General features: G+C 37.7%; 1 protein-coding gene across 1 annotated transcript in view; it reads left to right on the forward strand.

Annotated features, from left to right (window-relative positions):
- LOC104237139 (uncharacterized) overlaps positions 1-14,134 on the forward strand; it is a 57,718-nt gene extending 43,584 nt beyond the window's left edge. The window contains exons 25-36 of the mRNA XM_009791226.2: positions 7,001-7,126; positions 7,242-7,409; positions 9,313-9,441; positions 9,563-9,652; positions 10,006-10,112; positions 10,194-10,342; positions 11,184-11,266; positions 11,345-11,440; positions 11,598-11,720; positions 12,649-12,732; positions 13,063-13,206; positions 13,614-14,134. Of these exons, the coding sequence (XP_009789528.1) occupies positions 7,001-7,126; positions 7,242-7,409; positions 9,313-9,441; positions 9,563-9,652; positions 10,006-10,112; positions 10,194-10,342; positions 11,184-11,266; positions 11,345-11,440; positions 11,598-11,720; positions 12,649-12,732; positions 13,063-13,206; positions 13,614-13,946 (1,632 nt within the window). The 3' untranslated portion in view covers positions 13,947-14,134. The remainder of the gene's footprint in view (positions 1-7,000; positions 7,127-7,241; positions 7,410-9,312; positions 9,442-9,562; positions 9,653-10,005; positions 10,113-10,193; positions 10,343-11,183; positions 11,267-11,344; positions 11,441-11,597; positions 11,721-12,648; positions 12,733-13,062; positions 13,207-13,613) is intronic.
- Positions 14,135-15,926: the final 1,792 nt, after the last annotated feature.

Consider the following 15,926-nt stretch of genomic DNA (forward strand, 5'->3'; position numbering starts at 1 on the left):
AATTGAGTTTTGATGTCAGCACAAAAGACAGAAAAATGAGTAAACACTTCAGAGCGGCTCTTCATAAAGTAAATCCAAGTCATTCGAGAAAAATCATCTATAAAAGTGACAAAATACTTATGCCCAGTTTTAGAAACAACCGAACATGGTCCCCAAACATCAAAATGGACTAACTCAAAAGCTGACTCAGCTCGCTTATTAGCCCTTGGACTTAACGAGATGCGATGGTGTTTTGCAAATCGACATGACTCACAATCCAATGTTGAAATATTCTGAAACTGAGGACAGAACTTCTTTAACAAAGGCAAAGAGGGATGTCCAAGTCGACAATGTGCTTCAAAAGGAGACACGATACTAGAGCATGCAACAGACCGTGGCTCCCATTCATCAAGAATGTAGAGATCACCAGATATATATCCTTTACCAGTAACCTGCATCGTCTTAAGATCTAAAAACAAACAATAATCGGGAAAGAATGCAACACAACAATTAAGGTCTTTGGTAATTTTACTAACAGAAATCAAGTTGAAGGCCAAGTTTGGTAGACTTAATACAGATGACAGGGTAATAGAGGAAGTTGGTTTAACAGTCCCAGATCCAACACTACTACAAGTTGATCCATCAGCTACAGTAACCGGAGAGGGTGCTTTATGTGAGTGAAAGCTAGAAAAAATATTTGGATTACCTATCATGTGATTTGTAGCACCAGAATCGATCACCCATTTATTGGAAGAGGTGATATCTGACCCAGCAAAGACAGTAACTGAAGAAGATTCCTTAACTGATTTATGATATTGAAGGAATTTTAGAAACTCATCCGAAACCAAGATTGTTGGACTAGGAGTTGTTGCATTCTTATTCTTTACCATCATTTTTTCCTTTCAATAACAAACTGATTAAACTTACATAGGTCCCCGAAGCTAAAAGATACTCAAACAGATCCTGGTAGATACGAAATCAACAATCTATTGAACAAGATTCAACTTTAATAATCCACTCAACCAAATCAGAGAACCAAACGAATTTGTCCCCAACTCAAACAAAATCAGAGACCAACAAAGTTTCTGATAAGGAAAGACCCAACAGACAATATCAAGTCACTAATCGATCACCAGTGAGTCAAAAATAAAGATGCAAGCTTCTCACACAGGCAGCCTCCAAGAAAAATACCATAGAATTAAAGAAATCGAATAACCAATAAACCAAACTCAAACATGACCAAACAAAGTGAGAATAAGATCTGGTCTGAGGTTGTTCTTTGCCAAAATGTGGTTCTATGATCAGAGAACCACCACAAGTCAACTGGAAATGTCAAAAAGACCTAAGATTAGCTTCCGGCCAAGGAATTTCCAGCAGCGGATTCGACTCAACTCCGGCGAGCAGTAGACCTGCTCTGATACCATGTAAAGTAACAGAGACAATAGAGAAATCTCTCTTATGTTGTATTCAAGGAGTAACAAGTATATATACAAGTACATAGAGCCTTAACTATGGAAAGAATCAAAAAGGAAATCCTATAAATCTGCTGTGAATCCCTATAATTATGCTACCTATGTATATTACATAAGATTATGTCTACATTCAGATTATGTCTACATTCATTATCTAACAGTTTCTTTGTGCATAATGTTAGAGATAGCTATGTAAATGCTAGAGATAGCTATGTAATTGTCCCACATTGGAATAGTAGTATCCCCTTTGTATAGAGTAGCTATAAATAGCACCTCTTGTATTGCATCACACACAATATCAATATATCATATTTTCTCCCGTGCCTTCTCACATGGTATCAGAGCTATCGTGAGAGATTTATCGCTGTGCATAAATTCCAGCGATTCCGGGAAGTAAAATCAGTCACCGGAACCCTTTTTTTCCGGCGACTTTCAAAGTTGTTTTGCGTCTGCTTTGTCTCGGTCAGTGTTGTGCACAAAATCCAACACTACCACAAGAGTAGTCACTGTCCGGCGACCAAATCCCAGTGAAAATCTCCGGCGGTACTGTAGCTGTCCAAAGAAAATTTTCCGGCGAAGTTCCAACGTTGCGTGGGCCACCTTCCGGCCATTTTTTGGCGACGACTCTTCAGGACAGATTGTTTCCCTTGCAATTCCGAGCCTACCCATCCAGGTTACACCAAATTCCGACCACTTTTTTATTTTTCCGGCGTGAATAGTGATTTCAAAAAGTTGACTTCCGGCCATTTTTTGAAAAAGTTCCTTCAGAACAGTTGGGTCTTCTGGTAATTCCGATCCTACCCCTACTGTTTTTATTTCATTCCGACCACTTTGAATATTTTTCGGCTGCAACAGTAACTTTCCAACTGCTACAGTAGTTTACTATTCTGGTTCAGTGTTCCTTACTCTATTTTCAGTGGATTACAGTTGATTATTTCTCTTATTTGGTAATAATTTACAAGATGTCTTTGGGAATTGATGTTTTTGGGTCTAAAAGCATGAGTTCTGGAAACTCTAATGTTATGATTACCTCGGAACCTTTAATGGGAGGTTCAAACTACTTAGCTTGGGCTTCATCTGTCGAGTTGTGGTGTAAAGGTCAAGGTGTGCAAGATCATCTGATTAAACAGTCTAGCGAAGGAGATGAAAAGGCGATAGCGCTTTGGGCAAAAATTGATGCTCAATTATGTAGCATCTTGTGGCGTTCTATTGATTCTAAGTTGATGCCTTTGTTTCGGCCATTCCAGACATGTTATTTGGTTTGGGCAAAGGCTCGTACGTTATACACTAATGATATATCTCGCTTCTATGATGTGATATCACGGATGACAAACTTAAAGAAGCAAGAATTAGATATGTCTACTTACTTGGGTCAGGTACAGGCAGTCATGGAGGAATTTGAGACATTGATGCCAGTTTCTGCTAGTGTGTCAAAACAACAAGAGCAGCGACAGAAAATGTTTCTAGTTCTTACACTCGCTGGACTTCCTCATGATCTTGATTCAGTACGAGACCAGATTTTGGCGAGTCCGACTGTCCCTACAGTTGATGAATTATTCTCTCGATTACTTCGCCTTGCTGCAGCACCAAGTCACCTAGTGATTTCATCACAAATACTTGATTCCTCTGTTCTTGCATCCCAGACAGTGGATGTTCGGGCATCTCAAGCTATGGAGAATAGACGAGGAGGCGGTCGTTTTGGGAGATCTAGACCCAAGTGTTCTTATTGTCACAAACTTGGACACACTCGCGAAATGTGTTATTCCTTAAATGGCCGTCCACCCAAAAATGCCTACGTTGCTCAGAGCGAGACTACAGGTAACCAGGGCTTTTCTGTATCTAAAGAAGAATATAATGAGCTCCTTCAGTATCGAGCAAGTAAGCAAACATCTCCACAAGTAGCCTCAGTTGCCCAGACTGACACTCCTATTGCTGGTAATTCTTTTGCTTGTGTTTCCCAGTCTAGTACTCTTGGACCATGGGTCATGGACTCAGGCGCTTCTGATCATATCTCTGGTAATAAATCACTTTTGTCGAATATTGTATATTCACAGTCTCTTCCTACTGTTACTTTAGCCAATGGATGTCAAACTAAGGCACAAGGAGTTGGACAAGCCAACCCATTGTCTTCTATCACCCTAGATTCCGTTCTTTATGTTCCTGGTTGTCCTTTTAGTCTTGCATCTGTTAGTCGTTTGACTCGTGCCCTCAATTGTGGTATATATTTTATTGATGATTCTTTTATTATGCAGGACCGCAGTACGGGACGGACAATTGGTACAGGTCGTGAATCAGAAGGTCTTTACTACCTTAACTCGCTCAGTCCTTCCACAACATGTCTAGTTACAGATCCTCCAGATCTAATCCACAGACGTTTAGGACATCCGAGTTTATCCAAACTTCAAAAGATGGTGCCTAGTTTATCCAGTTTGTCTAGATTAGATTGTGAGTCGTGTCAGCTTGGGAAACATACCCGAGCTTCCTTTACGCGTAGTGTTGAGAGTCATGCAGAGTCTGTTTTCTCCTTGGTTCATTCTGATATATGGGGTCCTAGTAGAGTCAGTTCAACCTTGGGATTTCGTTATTTTGTTAGCTTTATTGATGATTACTCAAGATGTACTTGGCTTTTCTTAATGAAAGATCGTTCTGAGTTATTCTCTATATTCCAGAGTTTTTGTGCTGAAATCAAAAACCAATTTGGTGTCTCTATCCGCATTTTTCGCAGTGATAATGCCTTAGAATATGTATCTTCTCAGTTTCAGCAGTTTATGTCTTCTCATGGAATTATTCATCAGACATCTTGTCCTTATACCCCTCAGCAAAATGGGGTTGCAGAAAGAAAGAATAGGCACCTTATTGAGACTGCTCGCACACTTCTAATTGAGTCTCGTGTTCCGCTGCGTTTTTGGGGCGATGCAGTTCTCACAGCTTGTTATTTGATTAATAGGATGCCTTCATCTCCCATCAAGGGTCAGATTCCACATTCAATATTGTTTCCCCAGTCAGCCTTATACCCTCTTCCACCTCGGGTTTTTGGGAGCACATGTTTTGTTCATAACTTAGCCCCGGGGAAAGATAAGTTAGCTCCTCGTGCTCTCAAGTGTGTCTTCCTTGGTTATTCTCGTGTTCAGAAGGGATATCGTTGTTATTCACCTGATCTTCATAGGTACCTTATGTCAGCTGACGTCACATTTTTCGAGTCTAAACCTTTCTTCACAACTGATGTCACTTCTGCTGACCACCATGACATATCTGAGGTCTTACCTATACCGACTTTTGAGGAGTTTAGTAATCCTCCTCCACCTTCAACCACAGAGGTTTCACCCATACCAACTTTTGAGGAGTCCAGTGTTATCCCTCCTAGTTCCCCAGCCACAGGAACACCACTCTTGACTTATCATCGTCGTTCGCGCCCTACATCAGGCCCATCTGGTTCTCGTCCTGCACCTGACACGGCTCCTACTGCGGATCCTGCTCGTAGTACACCGATTGCACTTCGAAAAGGTATACGGACCACACTAAACCCTAATCCTCATTATGTTGGTTTGAGTTATCATCGTCTATCATCTCCCCATTATGCTTTTATATCTTCATTGTCCTCGGTTTCCATCCCTAAGTCTACAAGTGAAGCATTGTCTCATCCGGGATGGCGACAAGCTATGAGTGACGAGATGTCTGCTTTACATACAAGTGGTACATGGGAGCTTGTTCCTCTTCCTTCAGGTAAATCTACCGTTGGTTGTCGTTGGGTTTATGCAGTCAAAGTTGGTCCCGATGGCCAGATTGATCGACTTAAGGCACGTCTTGTTGCCAAAGGATACACTCAAATATTTGGGCTAGATTACAGTGATACCTTCTCTCCAGTGGCTAAAGTGGCATCAGTTCGCCTTTTTCTATCCATGGCTGCAGTTCGTCATTGGCCCCTCTATCAGTTGGACATTAAGAATGCCTTTCTTCATGGTGATCTTGAGGATGAGGTTTATATGGAGCAACCACCTGGTTTTATTGCTCAGGGGGAGTCTCGTGGCCTTGTATGTCGCTTGCGTCGGTCACTTTATGGTCTAAAGCAGTCTCCTCGAGCCTGGTTTGGTAAGTTCAGCACGGTTATCCAGGAGTTTGGCATGACTCGTAGTGAAGCTGATCACTCTGTGTTTTATTGCCACTCTGCTTCAAGTCTATGTATTTATCTGGTAGTCTATGTTGATGATATTGTTATTACGGGCAATGATCAGGATGGTATTACTAATCTGAAGCAACATCTCTTCCAGCACTTTCAAACTAAGGATCTAGGCAGATTGAAGTACTTTCTAGGTATTGAGGTTGCTCAATCTAGCTCAGGTATTGTTATTTCTCAAAGGAAATATGTGTTAGACATTCTTGAGGAAACAGGGATGACAGGTTGCAGACCTGTTGACACGCCGATGGATCCGAATTCTAAACTTCTGCCTGGACAAGGGGAGCCGCTTAGCGATCCTGCAAGCTATAGGCGGCTGGTTGGTAAATTAAATTATCTCACAGTGACTAGGCCCGACATTTCTTATCCTGTGAGTGTTGTAAGTCAGTTTATGAATTCTCCCTGTGATAGTCATTGGGATGCAGTTGTCCGCATTATCCGGTATATAAAATCGGCTCCAGGTAAAGGATTACTGTTTGAGGATCGAGGTCATGAGCAGATCGTTGGGTACTCGGATGCTGATTGGGCAGGATCACCTTCTGATAGACGTTCTACGTCTGGATATTGTGTTTTAGTAGGAGGAAATTTGGTGTCCTGGAAAAGTAAGAAACAGAATGTAGTTGCTCGGTCTAGTGCAGAAGCAGAATACCGAGCAATGGCTATGGCAACATGTGAACTAGTCTGGACCAAACAATTGCTCAAGGAGTTGAAATTTGGTGAAATCAGTCGGATGGAACTTGTGTGCGATAATCAAGCTGCACTTCATATTGCATCAAATCCGGTGTTTCATGAGAGAACTAAACACATTGAGATTGATTGTCACTTCGTCAGAGAAAAGATACTCTCAGGAGATATTACTACGAAGTTTGTGAGATCGAATGATCAACTTGCAGATATTTTCACCAAGTCCCTCACTAGTCCTCGCATTGATTATATATGTAACAAGCTCGGTACATATGATTTATATGCTCCGGCTTGAGGGAGAGTGTTAGAGATAGCTATGTAAATGTTAGAGATAGCTATGTAATTGTCCCACATTGGAATAGGAGTAGTATCCCCTTTGTATAGAGTAGCTATAAATAGCACCTCTTGTATTGCAGCACACACAATATCAATATATCATATTTTCTCCCGTGCCTTCTCACACATAAGAATGTGGACTATGATTCCAGTTTTAAGATCGAGTAAGTAGGAATAAAGAGAGGAATTTGGCATCAGAATTCACCATATAACTTGTGTATAATTTGAGCTCCGGTAACAAACTCAGCTTGGCTTCCATGTGGCATTTTACTTGTGGTCTCATTAATTGTGCTCAATTGCTTAAAAAGATAGCTCATTTACCTTATGTTCATATACGTCTTTCAACCTACTGAAGGATTTAGTTGACAAGGATAAGGGCAATGCATTGATCTACAATCCAATCATTACAGCAAGACTAAATAGGATAGACTTTGACGCCATGTTTGCTGAAAGGCACAAGTTCAACCATCTCAGGGTACAGGTAATCTTCTTTTCTGGTGCTTTGTATTCGTTTCTGTGGTGGATCTCGTTCCTAATGACATGGTTGATGGTATTCTTAACCTCAAGATGGTAATGTCTATGTAATCATGATGCAGTCACTGAGTGTGGAACCTAAGTGGGTAGGAGCTCCTTTTGCATCAATGCTTCGGAGGCACCAAATAGAAAATTGTGATTCAAATGAACGAGTCCTTCGTGTTGGACTTGTTCTAGCTTCATCAAGTTCTAGTGTCAAACAAGTCAAACACTTATCAATTGTTCTTCAGGTAATTCTGTACGGTACATAAATATCGCATGACTCTTCTTTGTAACTTTATCATAGTCTTGTACAAGTTCCAACTGTTATTTATTTTATGTGTAGCTGCAAATTGCATTTTGGACAGGAGTTAGTTACGTTCTTGCCTGTATTGCACCATAAGCTTTCCATCAATGAGTTATTTAGTTACTCAGACCTCCTCTTGTTTATCAGAACTAAATAGACGTCTCATCTAGTTTGAAAAATATCTAGGGTCTCTTTTCCTGAAGTTTCAAGTTTGGTGTTCTAATTCTGATTCAATTGGTCCAATGCCCTTCATTAAACTTGAATATTGAACTAAAAAATGAAGAAAGAAGTTCGATTTCAATTTTCCTTTTCAGGGTGGGGGTGGTTGGGGCTTGATTGTTTTCTTATGTCATCTTTGTCTTGCTTTCCAAATTATTCCAAGTTTTTGACAAGCTTCTTCCTTTTTTAGGCAGATGAGATAAGATGGGTTTTGGGGAGGGGGGGGGGGGAATGTAGGGGAGGAAGGAAGGTTGTAGAGGGAGTTCCCATTGAGATGAAATGGGTCTCTATGATGCCAATATTAAACTGTAGTGAGGCGCTCCATTTAGTTTGACTGTGTTTTCATATGTAAATGTAGATTTTTATTATAAATGGCACTCGAGAATTACAGAGCTACCCGATACTTGTGTTGGTGAGAGGTAGCAGGTACTCAATAAAATTAGTTGAGGTGCGAGCAAGCTGGCTCAGAAACCATTGCTATAAAATAAAAAGAAAAAGAAAAGGATTACAAGCTGGGTTGTAAGAGCCTTAAAAGGAAAAGGTACCGCGAGACCAAAGATAGCAAATGCATTGCAGATAAACACCTGCCAAAAGATGCCTGATTTTTTTCCTGAATTTTTTTAAATGAAGGACGAAATCAATCCAAAAGCATAGTAAGCCCCGACATGCTGGTCCTGCTCATTTGCCCTCCGTCTCCTGTTGGATCATTCACAAGTGGCAGTTGTAAATAGATGGCTTCTTTCATTAGACCATTGGCCTTTTTCCACCATGTCCGTTGAGTGAAAATAACACATTTTCTATGAAGGATCATAATTTATCTTCTCTTTTTTTTTTTTTTTTTTTGTGGGTTTAAAGGGCAAGAACTAATGGGACAATTGGACAATTCTGTTGATTTATATAGTTCTCAGATGGGTTGTATGAGGGTTCCCAAAAGGATTTAGAAAGGTCTTATACTCTACTTACTGCTTTAAAGTTTTGAGTTGGGTGCTAATATTCTTACATATGGTATTAGAGCAAGTCTATTATCTCATATTAAAATGCTCATGTGAATGCTACAATGGGGTTATTTTGGTGGAAGGGTATTGAGTTCCTCATACCGAAGAATAATAGTGCATGCTAATGAATTTTTCAATACGTTTGGCAGATTAATCAACTGCATATAGGTAAAGATGCCAAACCCTGAATTCTCCTTTGTAATAAATGAGGAGTGTGTCAGAAAACTTTAACAAAACTACCTTTGTAATAGATGAGGAGTGTGTCAGAAAACTTTAACAAAACTACCTTTGTAATAGATGAGGAGTGTGTCAGAAAACTTTAACAAAACTAGGAAACATCTGAAGTAAAGTTGTTTGTAGTATTTTTTATGTGTATTACCTCTTTAACATTACCTGTTAAATCAGTTATCATGCTAACAGAAACTTTGGCAGGATGTTCAATTCTTCAAAGGCCTTCCCCATAATTTTTCTACTATTAGTCAGGAAACTGGTTTGTTACTTAGTTATGCTTTTGTTTAGGCAGGGACACGTTCCAAGATCAATAGGAAGTTGAAGTGTGACTCGCTCGTTGTCATATTTTTGTTATACTTATCCTGTTTGTTCCATCTTTATACCACTGAATTTTCTTTGCAGCCGCTTGATTTCAACCTCGATGAAGAGACATTAATGAGAATTGTTCCTTTCTGGAGAACGTCCCTCAGCGATACAAATACTCCAAGTCAAAAGTATTACATTGATCATTTTGAGATCCATCCTGTTAAGGTGTCTACAGCACTTTGGTTTCACTATGCCCTCCTCCCCCAGGGAAGTTCTTTTTACAGTGAGGAGGAAATGTAAGTCATAGAATTAACTCACTTTTTCTTTCCTATTAATGTTGCTGAAGGTTGTGGCAAGCTTTCTTCCTGGGGAATCTTATGCCAGCTATAGCTCCACGCAGGAGACGCTAAGATCTTTACTTCACAGTGTTATAAAGGTGTGTTACATAGTACTAACTCTGTCTCATTTACGTGACACCATTCGGGCGGGATTGAGTTTAATATGTTCATTTGGCTTGTACATCGCATTACTAGTTAGTTTCAGACAGAACACATCGCGTGAAAGTTTAAAATTTGATTGGTTAAATAAAGTTGAATTCATGAAACTTCTGAAAGTTGCAATCATATTACTACTAGGAGGATGTCAAATTCTGCCAGGATAGAAAGAGTGTACTGTAAATTGTGGATGGAATATTCATATACTGTACAGTTGTTCACTTACTATTTAAGTAAAGGTCTGTTCTTGATTTACCTGTGGTGTAACATTCTTTCTCCTATATCTGCATTTTAGATACCTACCATAAAAAATATGATAGTAGAGCTCAATGGCATCCTTGTAACTCATGCATTGGTCACTTTCCGGGAGTTGTCAATTAAATGTGCCCAACACTATTCCTGGTAAGCCTGTGTTATTACTAGTATGGCTATGCTCTCAATAATTATTGTTGAATAGCAGCTGAAAATTGTCATTATCTCTAGGTACGCAATGAGAGCAATCTACATTGCAAAGGGAAGTCCCCTGCTGCCACCAGCTTTTGCTTCTATTTTTGATGACCTAGCTTCATCATCTCTCGACGTTTTCTTTGATCCTTCTAGTGGGCTTCTTAATCTTCCTGGACTCACCATTGGTATGCCCTTGGAAACTCCCAAATCTGTTGCTTACTGCTTGGTGCATTATTTTAGATGAGTATTGCTGAGTTACACAACCTGTGGTTTCATGGACAAGCATGTTGTGTAGCTAATCTCTTTTGATGCATTGGTGCTCTTATGGGGTCTTTTGTGGCAGATCTTTCGAATTTGGCCGTGCATTGAAGTACCGGGAAGCAAATACTTCATGTGGAAATTAAGAATATTTTGCACTTTAATGAGACCTTTGAATATTACAATCTTCTTATTTTGGGGAACATGCCTTAGCAAGATTTACTTCTTAGCAGAAATGATCTTCTCGTGTTGGGTGTGGTTTCTGTACAACATAGATCTTGTCAGAAATTGAAATTTGTTTAGCAAAATTATCTTCTAAGTTGCAAATTAGGCAGGAAAATGAAAGTAGCCTGTCTATCAAGGCAAAGTCAGGGACTACTAACCCCATTTTCTTAAGCGCCTGTGACAGAAAAAGTACTTTCAATTTGAAATACTTAATGAGATAATTTGTAACTTAATCCAACCTGATTACTAGAACAAATATAAGTCAAGGAGAGTTTCCAAACCATAAAACTGTTCGCAAATTTGAATTTTTAGTGCGGACAGATTAAATAGGATGTCAGGACTTTTACACAGTACTTTATACCCATTTTTCATGAAAGTGATGATATCGGCTGCTTTTCCGGTCCACTTTTGCTTTATATGAAGAATTAGCTTGACAATCTTTGCTGCAGGTCTCTTCTCTTAGAATTTACTGGCAAGTAGGACGTTCCCATTTATTTGTGTATGTTGCCTTATTGAAATCTTTGCTTGCATTTTGGGTGATAGGTACTTTCAAACTCATTAGTAAATGTATTGATGGTAAAGGGTTTTCTGGAACAAAAAGATACTTCGGTGATCTAGGGAAAACTGTAAGTTCTATAGTTAATTTTGTTGTCATGGTTGCTTTGCAATTGTCAATGGTGCCGCATAAGCTATTTCCTATGCAGTTAAAGTCAGCAGGATCAAATATCCTTTTTGCTGCTGTCACTGAAATATCAGACTCGGTTCTGAAAGGAGCAGAAGCTAGCGGGTTAAATGGAATGGTAAGAACATCTGATCTAATAGCATGCCAAATATTGCAACTACTAAGTTCCAAACTTGAAACTTTCAATTAAACCTTGATTTAGTTACGAGTTTGGCACTGTCTTAGGTTGTAGTTTGGCTCTGTCATCCAAACTTAATTACATGCGTGCTTTCCAGGTGTATGGTTTTCATCAAGGAATACTTAAATTGGCAATGGAACCTACGTTACTGGGGAGTGCTTTCATGGAAGGTGGCCCTGATCGAAAAATTAGGCTTGATCGAAGCCCTGGGGTTGATGAGGTATGATGCATTTGTGGTGATTATTTCTTATTCATCTCAACTTTTATCTGTTGAGATAACAGCTGCTTATGGTTGCAAACTTATGTTGTTTGAGTGGGATAAATCAATGCTCCATTTTATGTGCCGTCGGAGGAACATTCAGGTATGTTTGGTCAAGGCTCAGCGGAGGTGGTCGTGTTGATTGACATAACTTGCATGGTTTTGGACACTCATGTCTAGGTGGCCACTTCCCCTGGATCTTCATGACTCATCTATCTCGTAAAAGGGGAATGGATGAATTTTATTATGGAAAAAGTCTGCACGACATTGAATAACAACACTCTAAACTGCATAACACATGTATATTGGTGAATCAAACTGTTGTTGGAGTAAAAATTATCAGCTATATACTACTCCATGACTTTAACTTCAGGTGCAACTGTTTAGTTAATTTTTTTTTTTTGGTAAAACTGTTTAGTTAAATTTCCTAGCAAATTATGGAATTTCTAGTCATTTCATCAAATTATGCAGAGGATAGGACTCGTCATTTCTATGGGCCTAAAAATTGTAGTATGGCCTACCGGAGTCCTAAGTCTTCTTTTTGGATGAAATAATCTGGCTAGATGGCCTCTGAAGAGCTTGGAAATTTTAAAAATAGCTGTTGAGGAAACATTTAAATTCTGACTGAGAATCTGTTGCCAAGCTAACTGAATGAATATCTGTTGCTAGTTCTGATACATTATCCAATGTTATTGCTCTTGTTTCCAGTACGACAGTTTAAACGGTGCTGTCTTTCCTGTTGTTTTGGGGGGTTGTAAAAAACTCCTAGTGCTGAATATTTCAATGCACTGCAGTCAGTGTCATTTCATATCTAGTGTGTGTGTGTGTGGTTCTAGTTTTTCTAGCAGATTAAATCATCATATAAGTGACTCTTTCGGTTGTGATGCAGCTTTACATTGAAGGGTATCTGCAGGCCATGTTAGATACATTGTATAAGCAAGAATACCTGACAGTCAGAGTCATTGACAACCAGGTAATTGAATTATGTTCTCAGTGTGTGTATGTGGTTTGCCCTTTTCTTGAAATATGTCAAAATTGAAAAAATGTAGCTGTCTTTCTTCTTTTTTCTTAACTATTTATAAATATGTCACCGCTGGAAAGTTCTAGCGCTGTAGTTACCTTCTTCATGTGACTGTAAACTTTTCTGTCAGAACTATTTTAAAATTAGGAATACATGAGGGCCTTGACTGCTTGCGTAGCTCTATTTTTTTTTTCATAGCAAATTAAGTGCACATGTAGTGATGCCAATCTCAAAAGTGTAACATGAATCGCAAACGACTTTTATGTTCTTTATATTCTGAAGGTTATCCTCAAGAACCTACCACCAAGCAGTTCTCTTATAGAGGAGATTGTGGAACGCGTGAAGGGATTTCTTATGAGCAAAGCATTGTTGAAAGGAGATCCTTCAATAACTTCTCGTTCCTTGCGTCACATTAGAGGGGAACGTGTGAGTACTACTATCTTAGTTGCTTCTTGAATGTTTATTATGTAATATGACCCTTTTTATTTTTTTTTAAATGGGTATGTATTATAAAACATCAGCACAAAGGAAATGCTGGAATCCTTACAGATAACAAAATGCAAAAATATCACCTGCACATCTCACGGGGATCTATGACATATATGATAGATTCTGCTTCATCTACATATTTTTCTTTACATTGTCATCCCATGCTTCATTACTGAGTTGTTCCAATTTTCCGGCACTCTTTTGCATAAAGCACTTTCTATTTGGTTAATTGAGGAATTTCGCCCTCTCCACTATGTTTTTTCATCTTGAAGGTATCTTTTTACGTATTTATTTGTTCTTTAATTCTGTTCGTTTGACACTTCTATTCATGTTTATTGCTTTAGGAATGGAAACTAGTACCAACAGTGCTGACCTTGTTTGAACACCTTTTTGTGAGTTTTGCAATTCGGGTGTTACGGAAGCAAGCTAGTAAAGTAGTTGGGAAAGTAAATTGGAAGCAGAAAGTTGAAGCTGATGATCAAAAAGCCATTGTACCCACATCTGGGGGTGGTTACCAAAAGCTGAGCTTTGTCTGGAAATGGGGAATCGGAAAGTTTGTTTTGTCAGGGATGCTAGCATATGTGGATGGACGATTATGTCGCTATATTCCTAATCCTATAGCCAGAAGGATTGTTAGTGGCTTCTTGTTAAGTTTTCTGGAGAGAAACGACGAATAATTATCGTTTTCTTAAGCTTTGTCATTAAATATAAATGGCAAGTGCACTTTATTCAGAGGTTTCCTTATCAAAGGATAAAGATCACCCCCTCCCCTTTCAATCATATGATGATATTTGATTGGCTATGGAATTTAAGAAATATTTTCGATACAAAAGTTAATTATTTATAATATCCCAAATATCTAGTATCTAGAGGTTAATGGTTTGGTTTTCGATGTGTAATGTCATCTTTAGGCGAACAGGTTGTAACAGTTAACCATGAAGGGTATGATTGGAGGAGGAATGCCCTTAGATCATGAATGAATTGTGTTACTTCGTTTTATATATATATGCTGATACTTGATTGGATAAAAGCTTAAGATGTTAATTTGATTTGTTTATTATATTTGCGGAGTGGAAGAAAGTGAAGTAGTATTTGAAAGTGGGATAGATAAAACTTTACATCAATATTTAAGCTTTAAATATCTAACTGAACTTAAACATTTTTAAAACTTGTAAGTTGTAAATGGTCATACCATATGTGTGTGTGATATATATATATATTATAAATGCATGAATACAATATCAGTTTACAAAAATAACCTTATAATACTAAGCATAATAACTTATAGTAAAAGGATAAAACCGGAATTCTAGACATTAGCCTTGTAATTCTATTACGTTTAGGACATAATACTACACGTTAGGAATTCTTCATGATTACCTTTAGAAATTCTAGTAGTATATTTACTTTCGGGCATAGACATAATACTACAAGTTAGCAATCATGGTAGTGTTAGAATTCAATCTCATTATCTCAAAATTACTTCTGTCGATACTATAAACATGTCAAAAAATGATGTGTCTAATTAAAGGCAAAAAAAAAGAAGAAGTGAATATGTATTAATGATTTGATGGATAGTTAGGAAACCAATTTTTAGAAAAAAAGACATACGTTAATAAATAACTCAATACATTACCACTCTCTAATATTGCCTATCAAGAAAAAAATAAAATTAATATTATACGGATTGCATAAAGCATTGAAATTGAGAAAAAAAATCCTAGGATAATATAATATAATATATTTGAACTGCTTTCCTACCCAATTATTAAAGAACAACTAAGAAAATTTTTAAGAATATAAATGTGTGAGAAAAAAAAGAAGAAAAAAGGTTGGTACGAGTCAATACCACTAATAATTTTGCAAACATAAAGATCTAAAAGTGGAATGCCATATCGATATTTTTACTCTTTGAAAATAAAATGTATGATGGATAAAACTATAATTACTCTTAAATATTCAAACATGAGATGAACTAATATTAAGAATCTGAATCAACAGAAAATAAATTATATTTTATGTTAAAACGAAATAAACAAATCTTTCATTTAATTATTTAGCAAGAGAGTCCAATTAAATTATTTTTTAAATACATCATATGAGTAATATTATTTTTTAAGTTAAAAAAATCTTACGGTACATAACTTTATTCAGGGTTATAGTTTAAAAACGTTAGATCATTAAGTAATAAAGATTAGTATAACATTAAGAAGGCTATACAAGTGTTTGGGGAAGCACAATCAAAGCTAAATTCTTAACAAGAATAAGTTTTCAAGACTATATTATAAAAATTTGACTCTAGTATATCGAGATTATCCTTTGTATATGCCTCCGGCGGAATCGAAATGATATTCCTATGTCATGCATTACTTGCAAATTATTAGATCAAGAGGCATGCTATTGTCAGCAATAAGAACAAGTGGTATACCAACAACGATTTTATTATAAGGTCGTACAACTCACTTTAAATTTGACATACCTCTTCAAATAATTGAAATAACCATAACAATGATATCAAAGCAGCGCAATAGTACTAAATTTATGAGGAAAGCAAAAGTGATAATATGGGATGAAGCGCTTTTAGCTAAGCGTCAAACGATCGAAACAATCGCCTAGAGTTTTAGAGATATATTGGATATTCAATGAACCATTTGGTG

This window comes from Nicotiana sylvestris, chromosome 2 (assembly GCF_000393655.2).
Source record: "Nicotiana sylvestris chromosome 2, ASM39365v2, whole genome shotgun sequence".
NCBI lineage: Eukaryota > Viridiplantae > Streptophyta > Magnoliopsida > Solanales > Solanaceae > Nicotiana > Nicotiana sylvestris.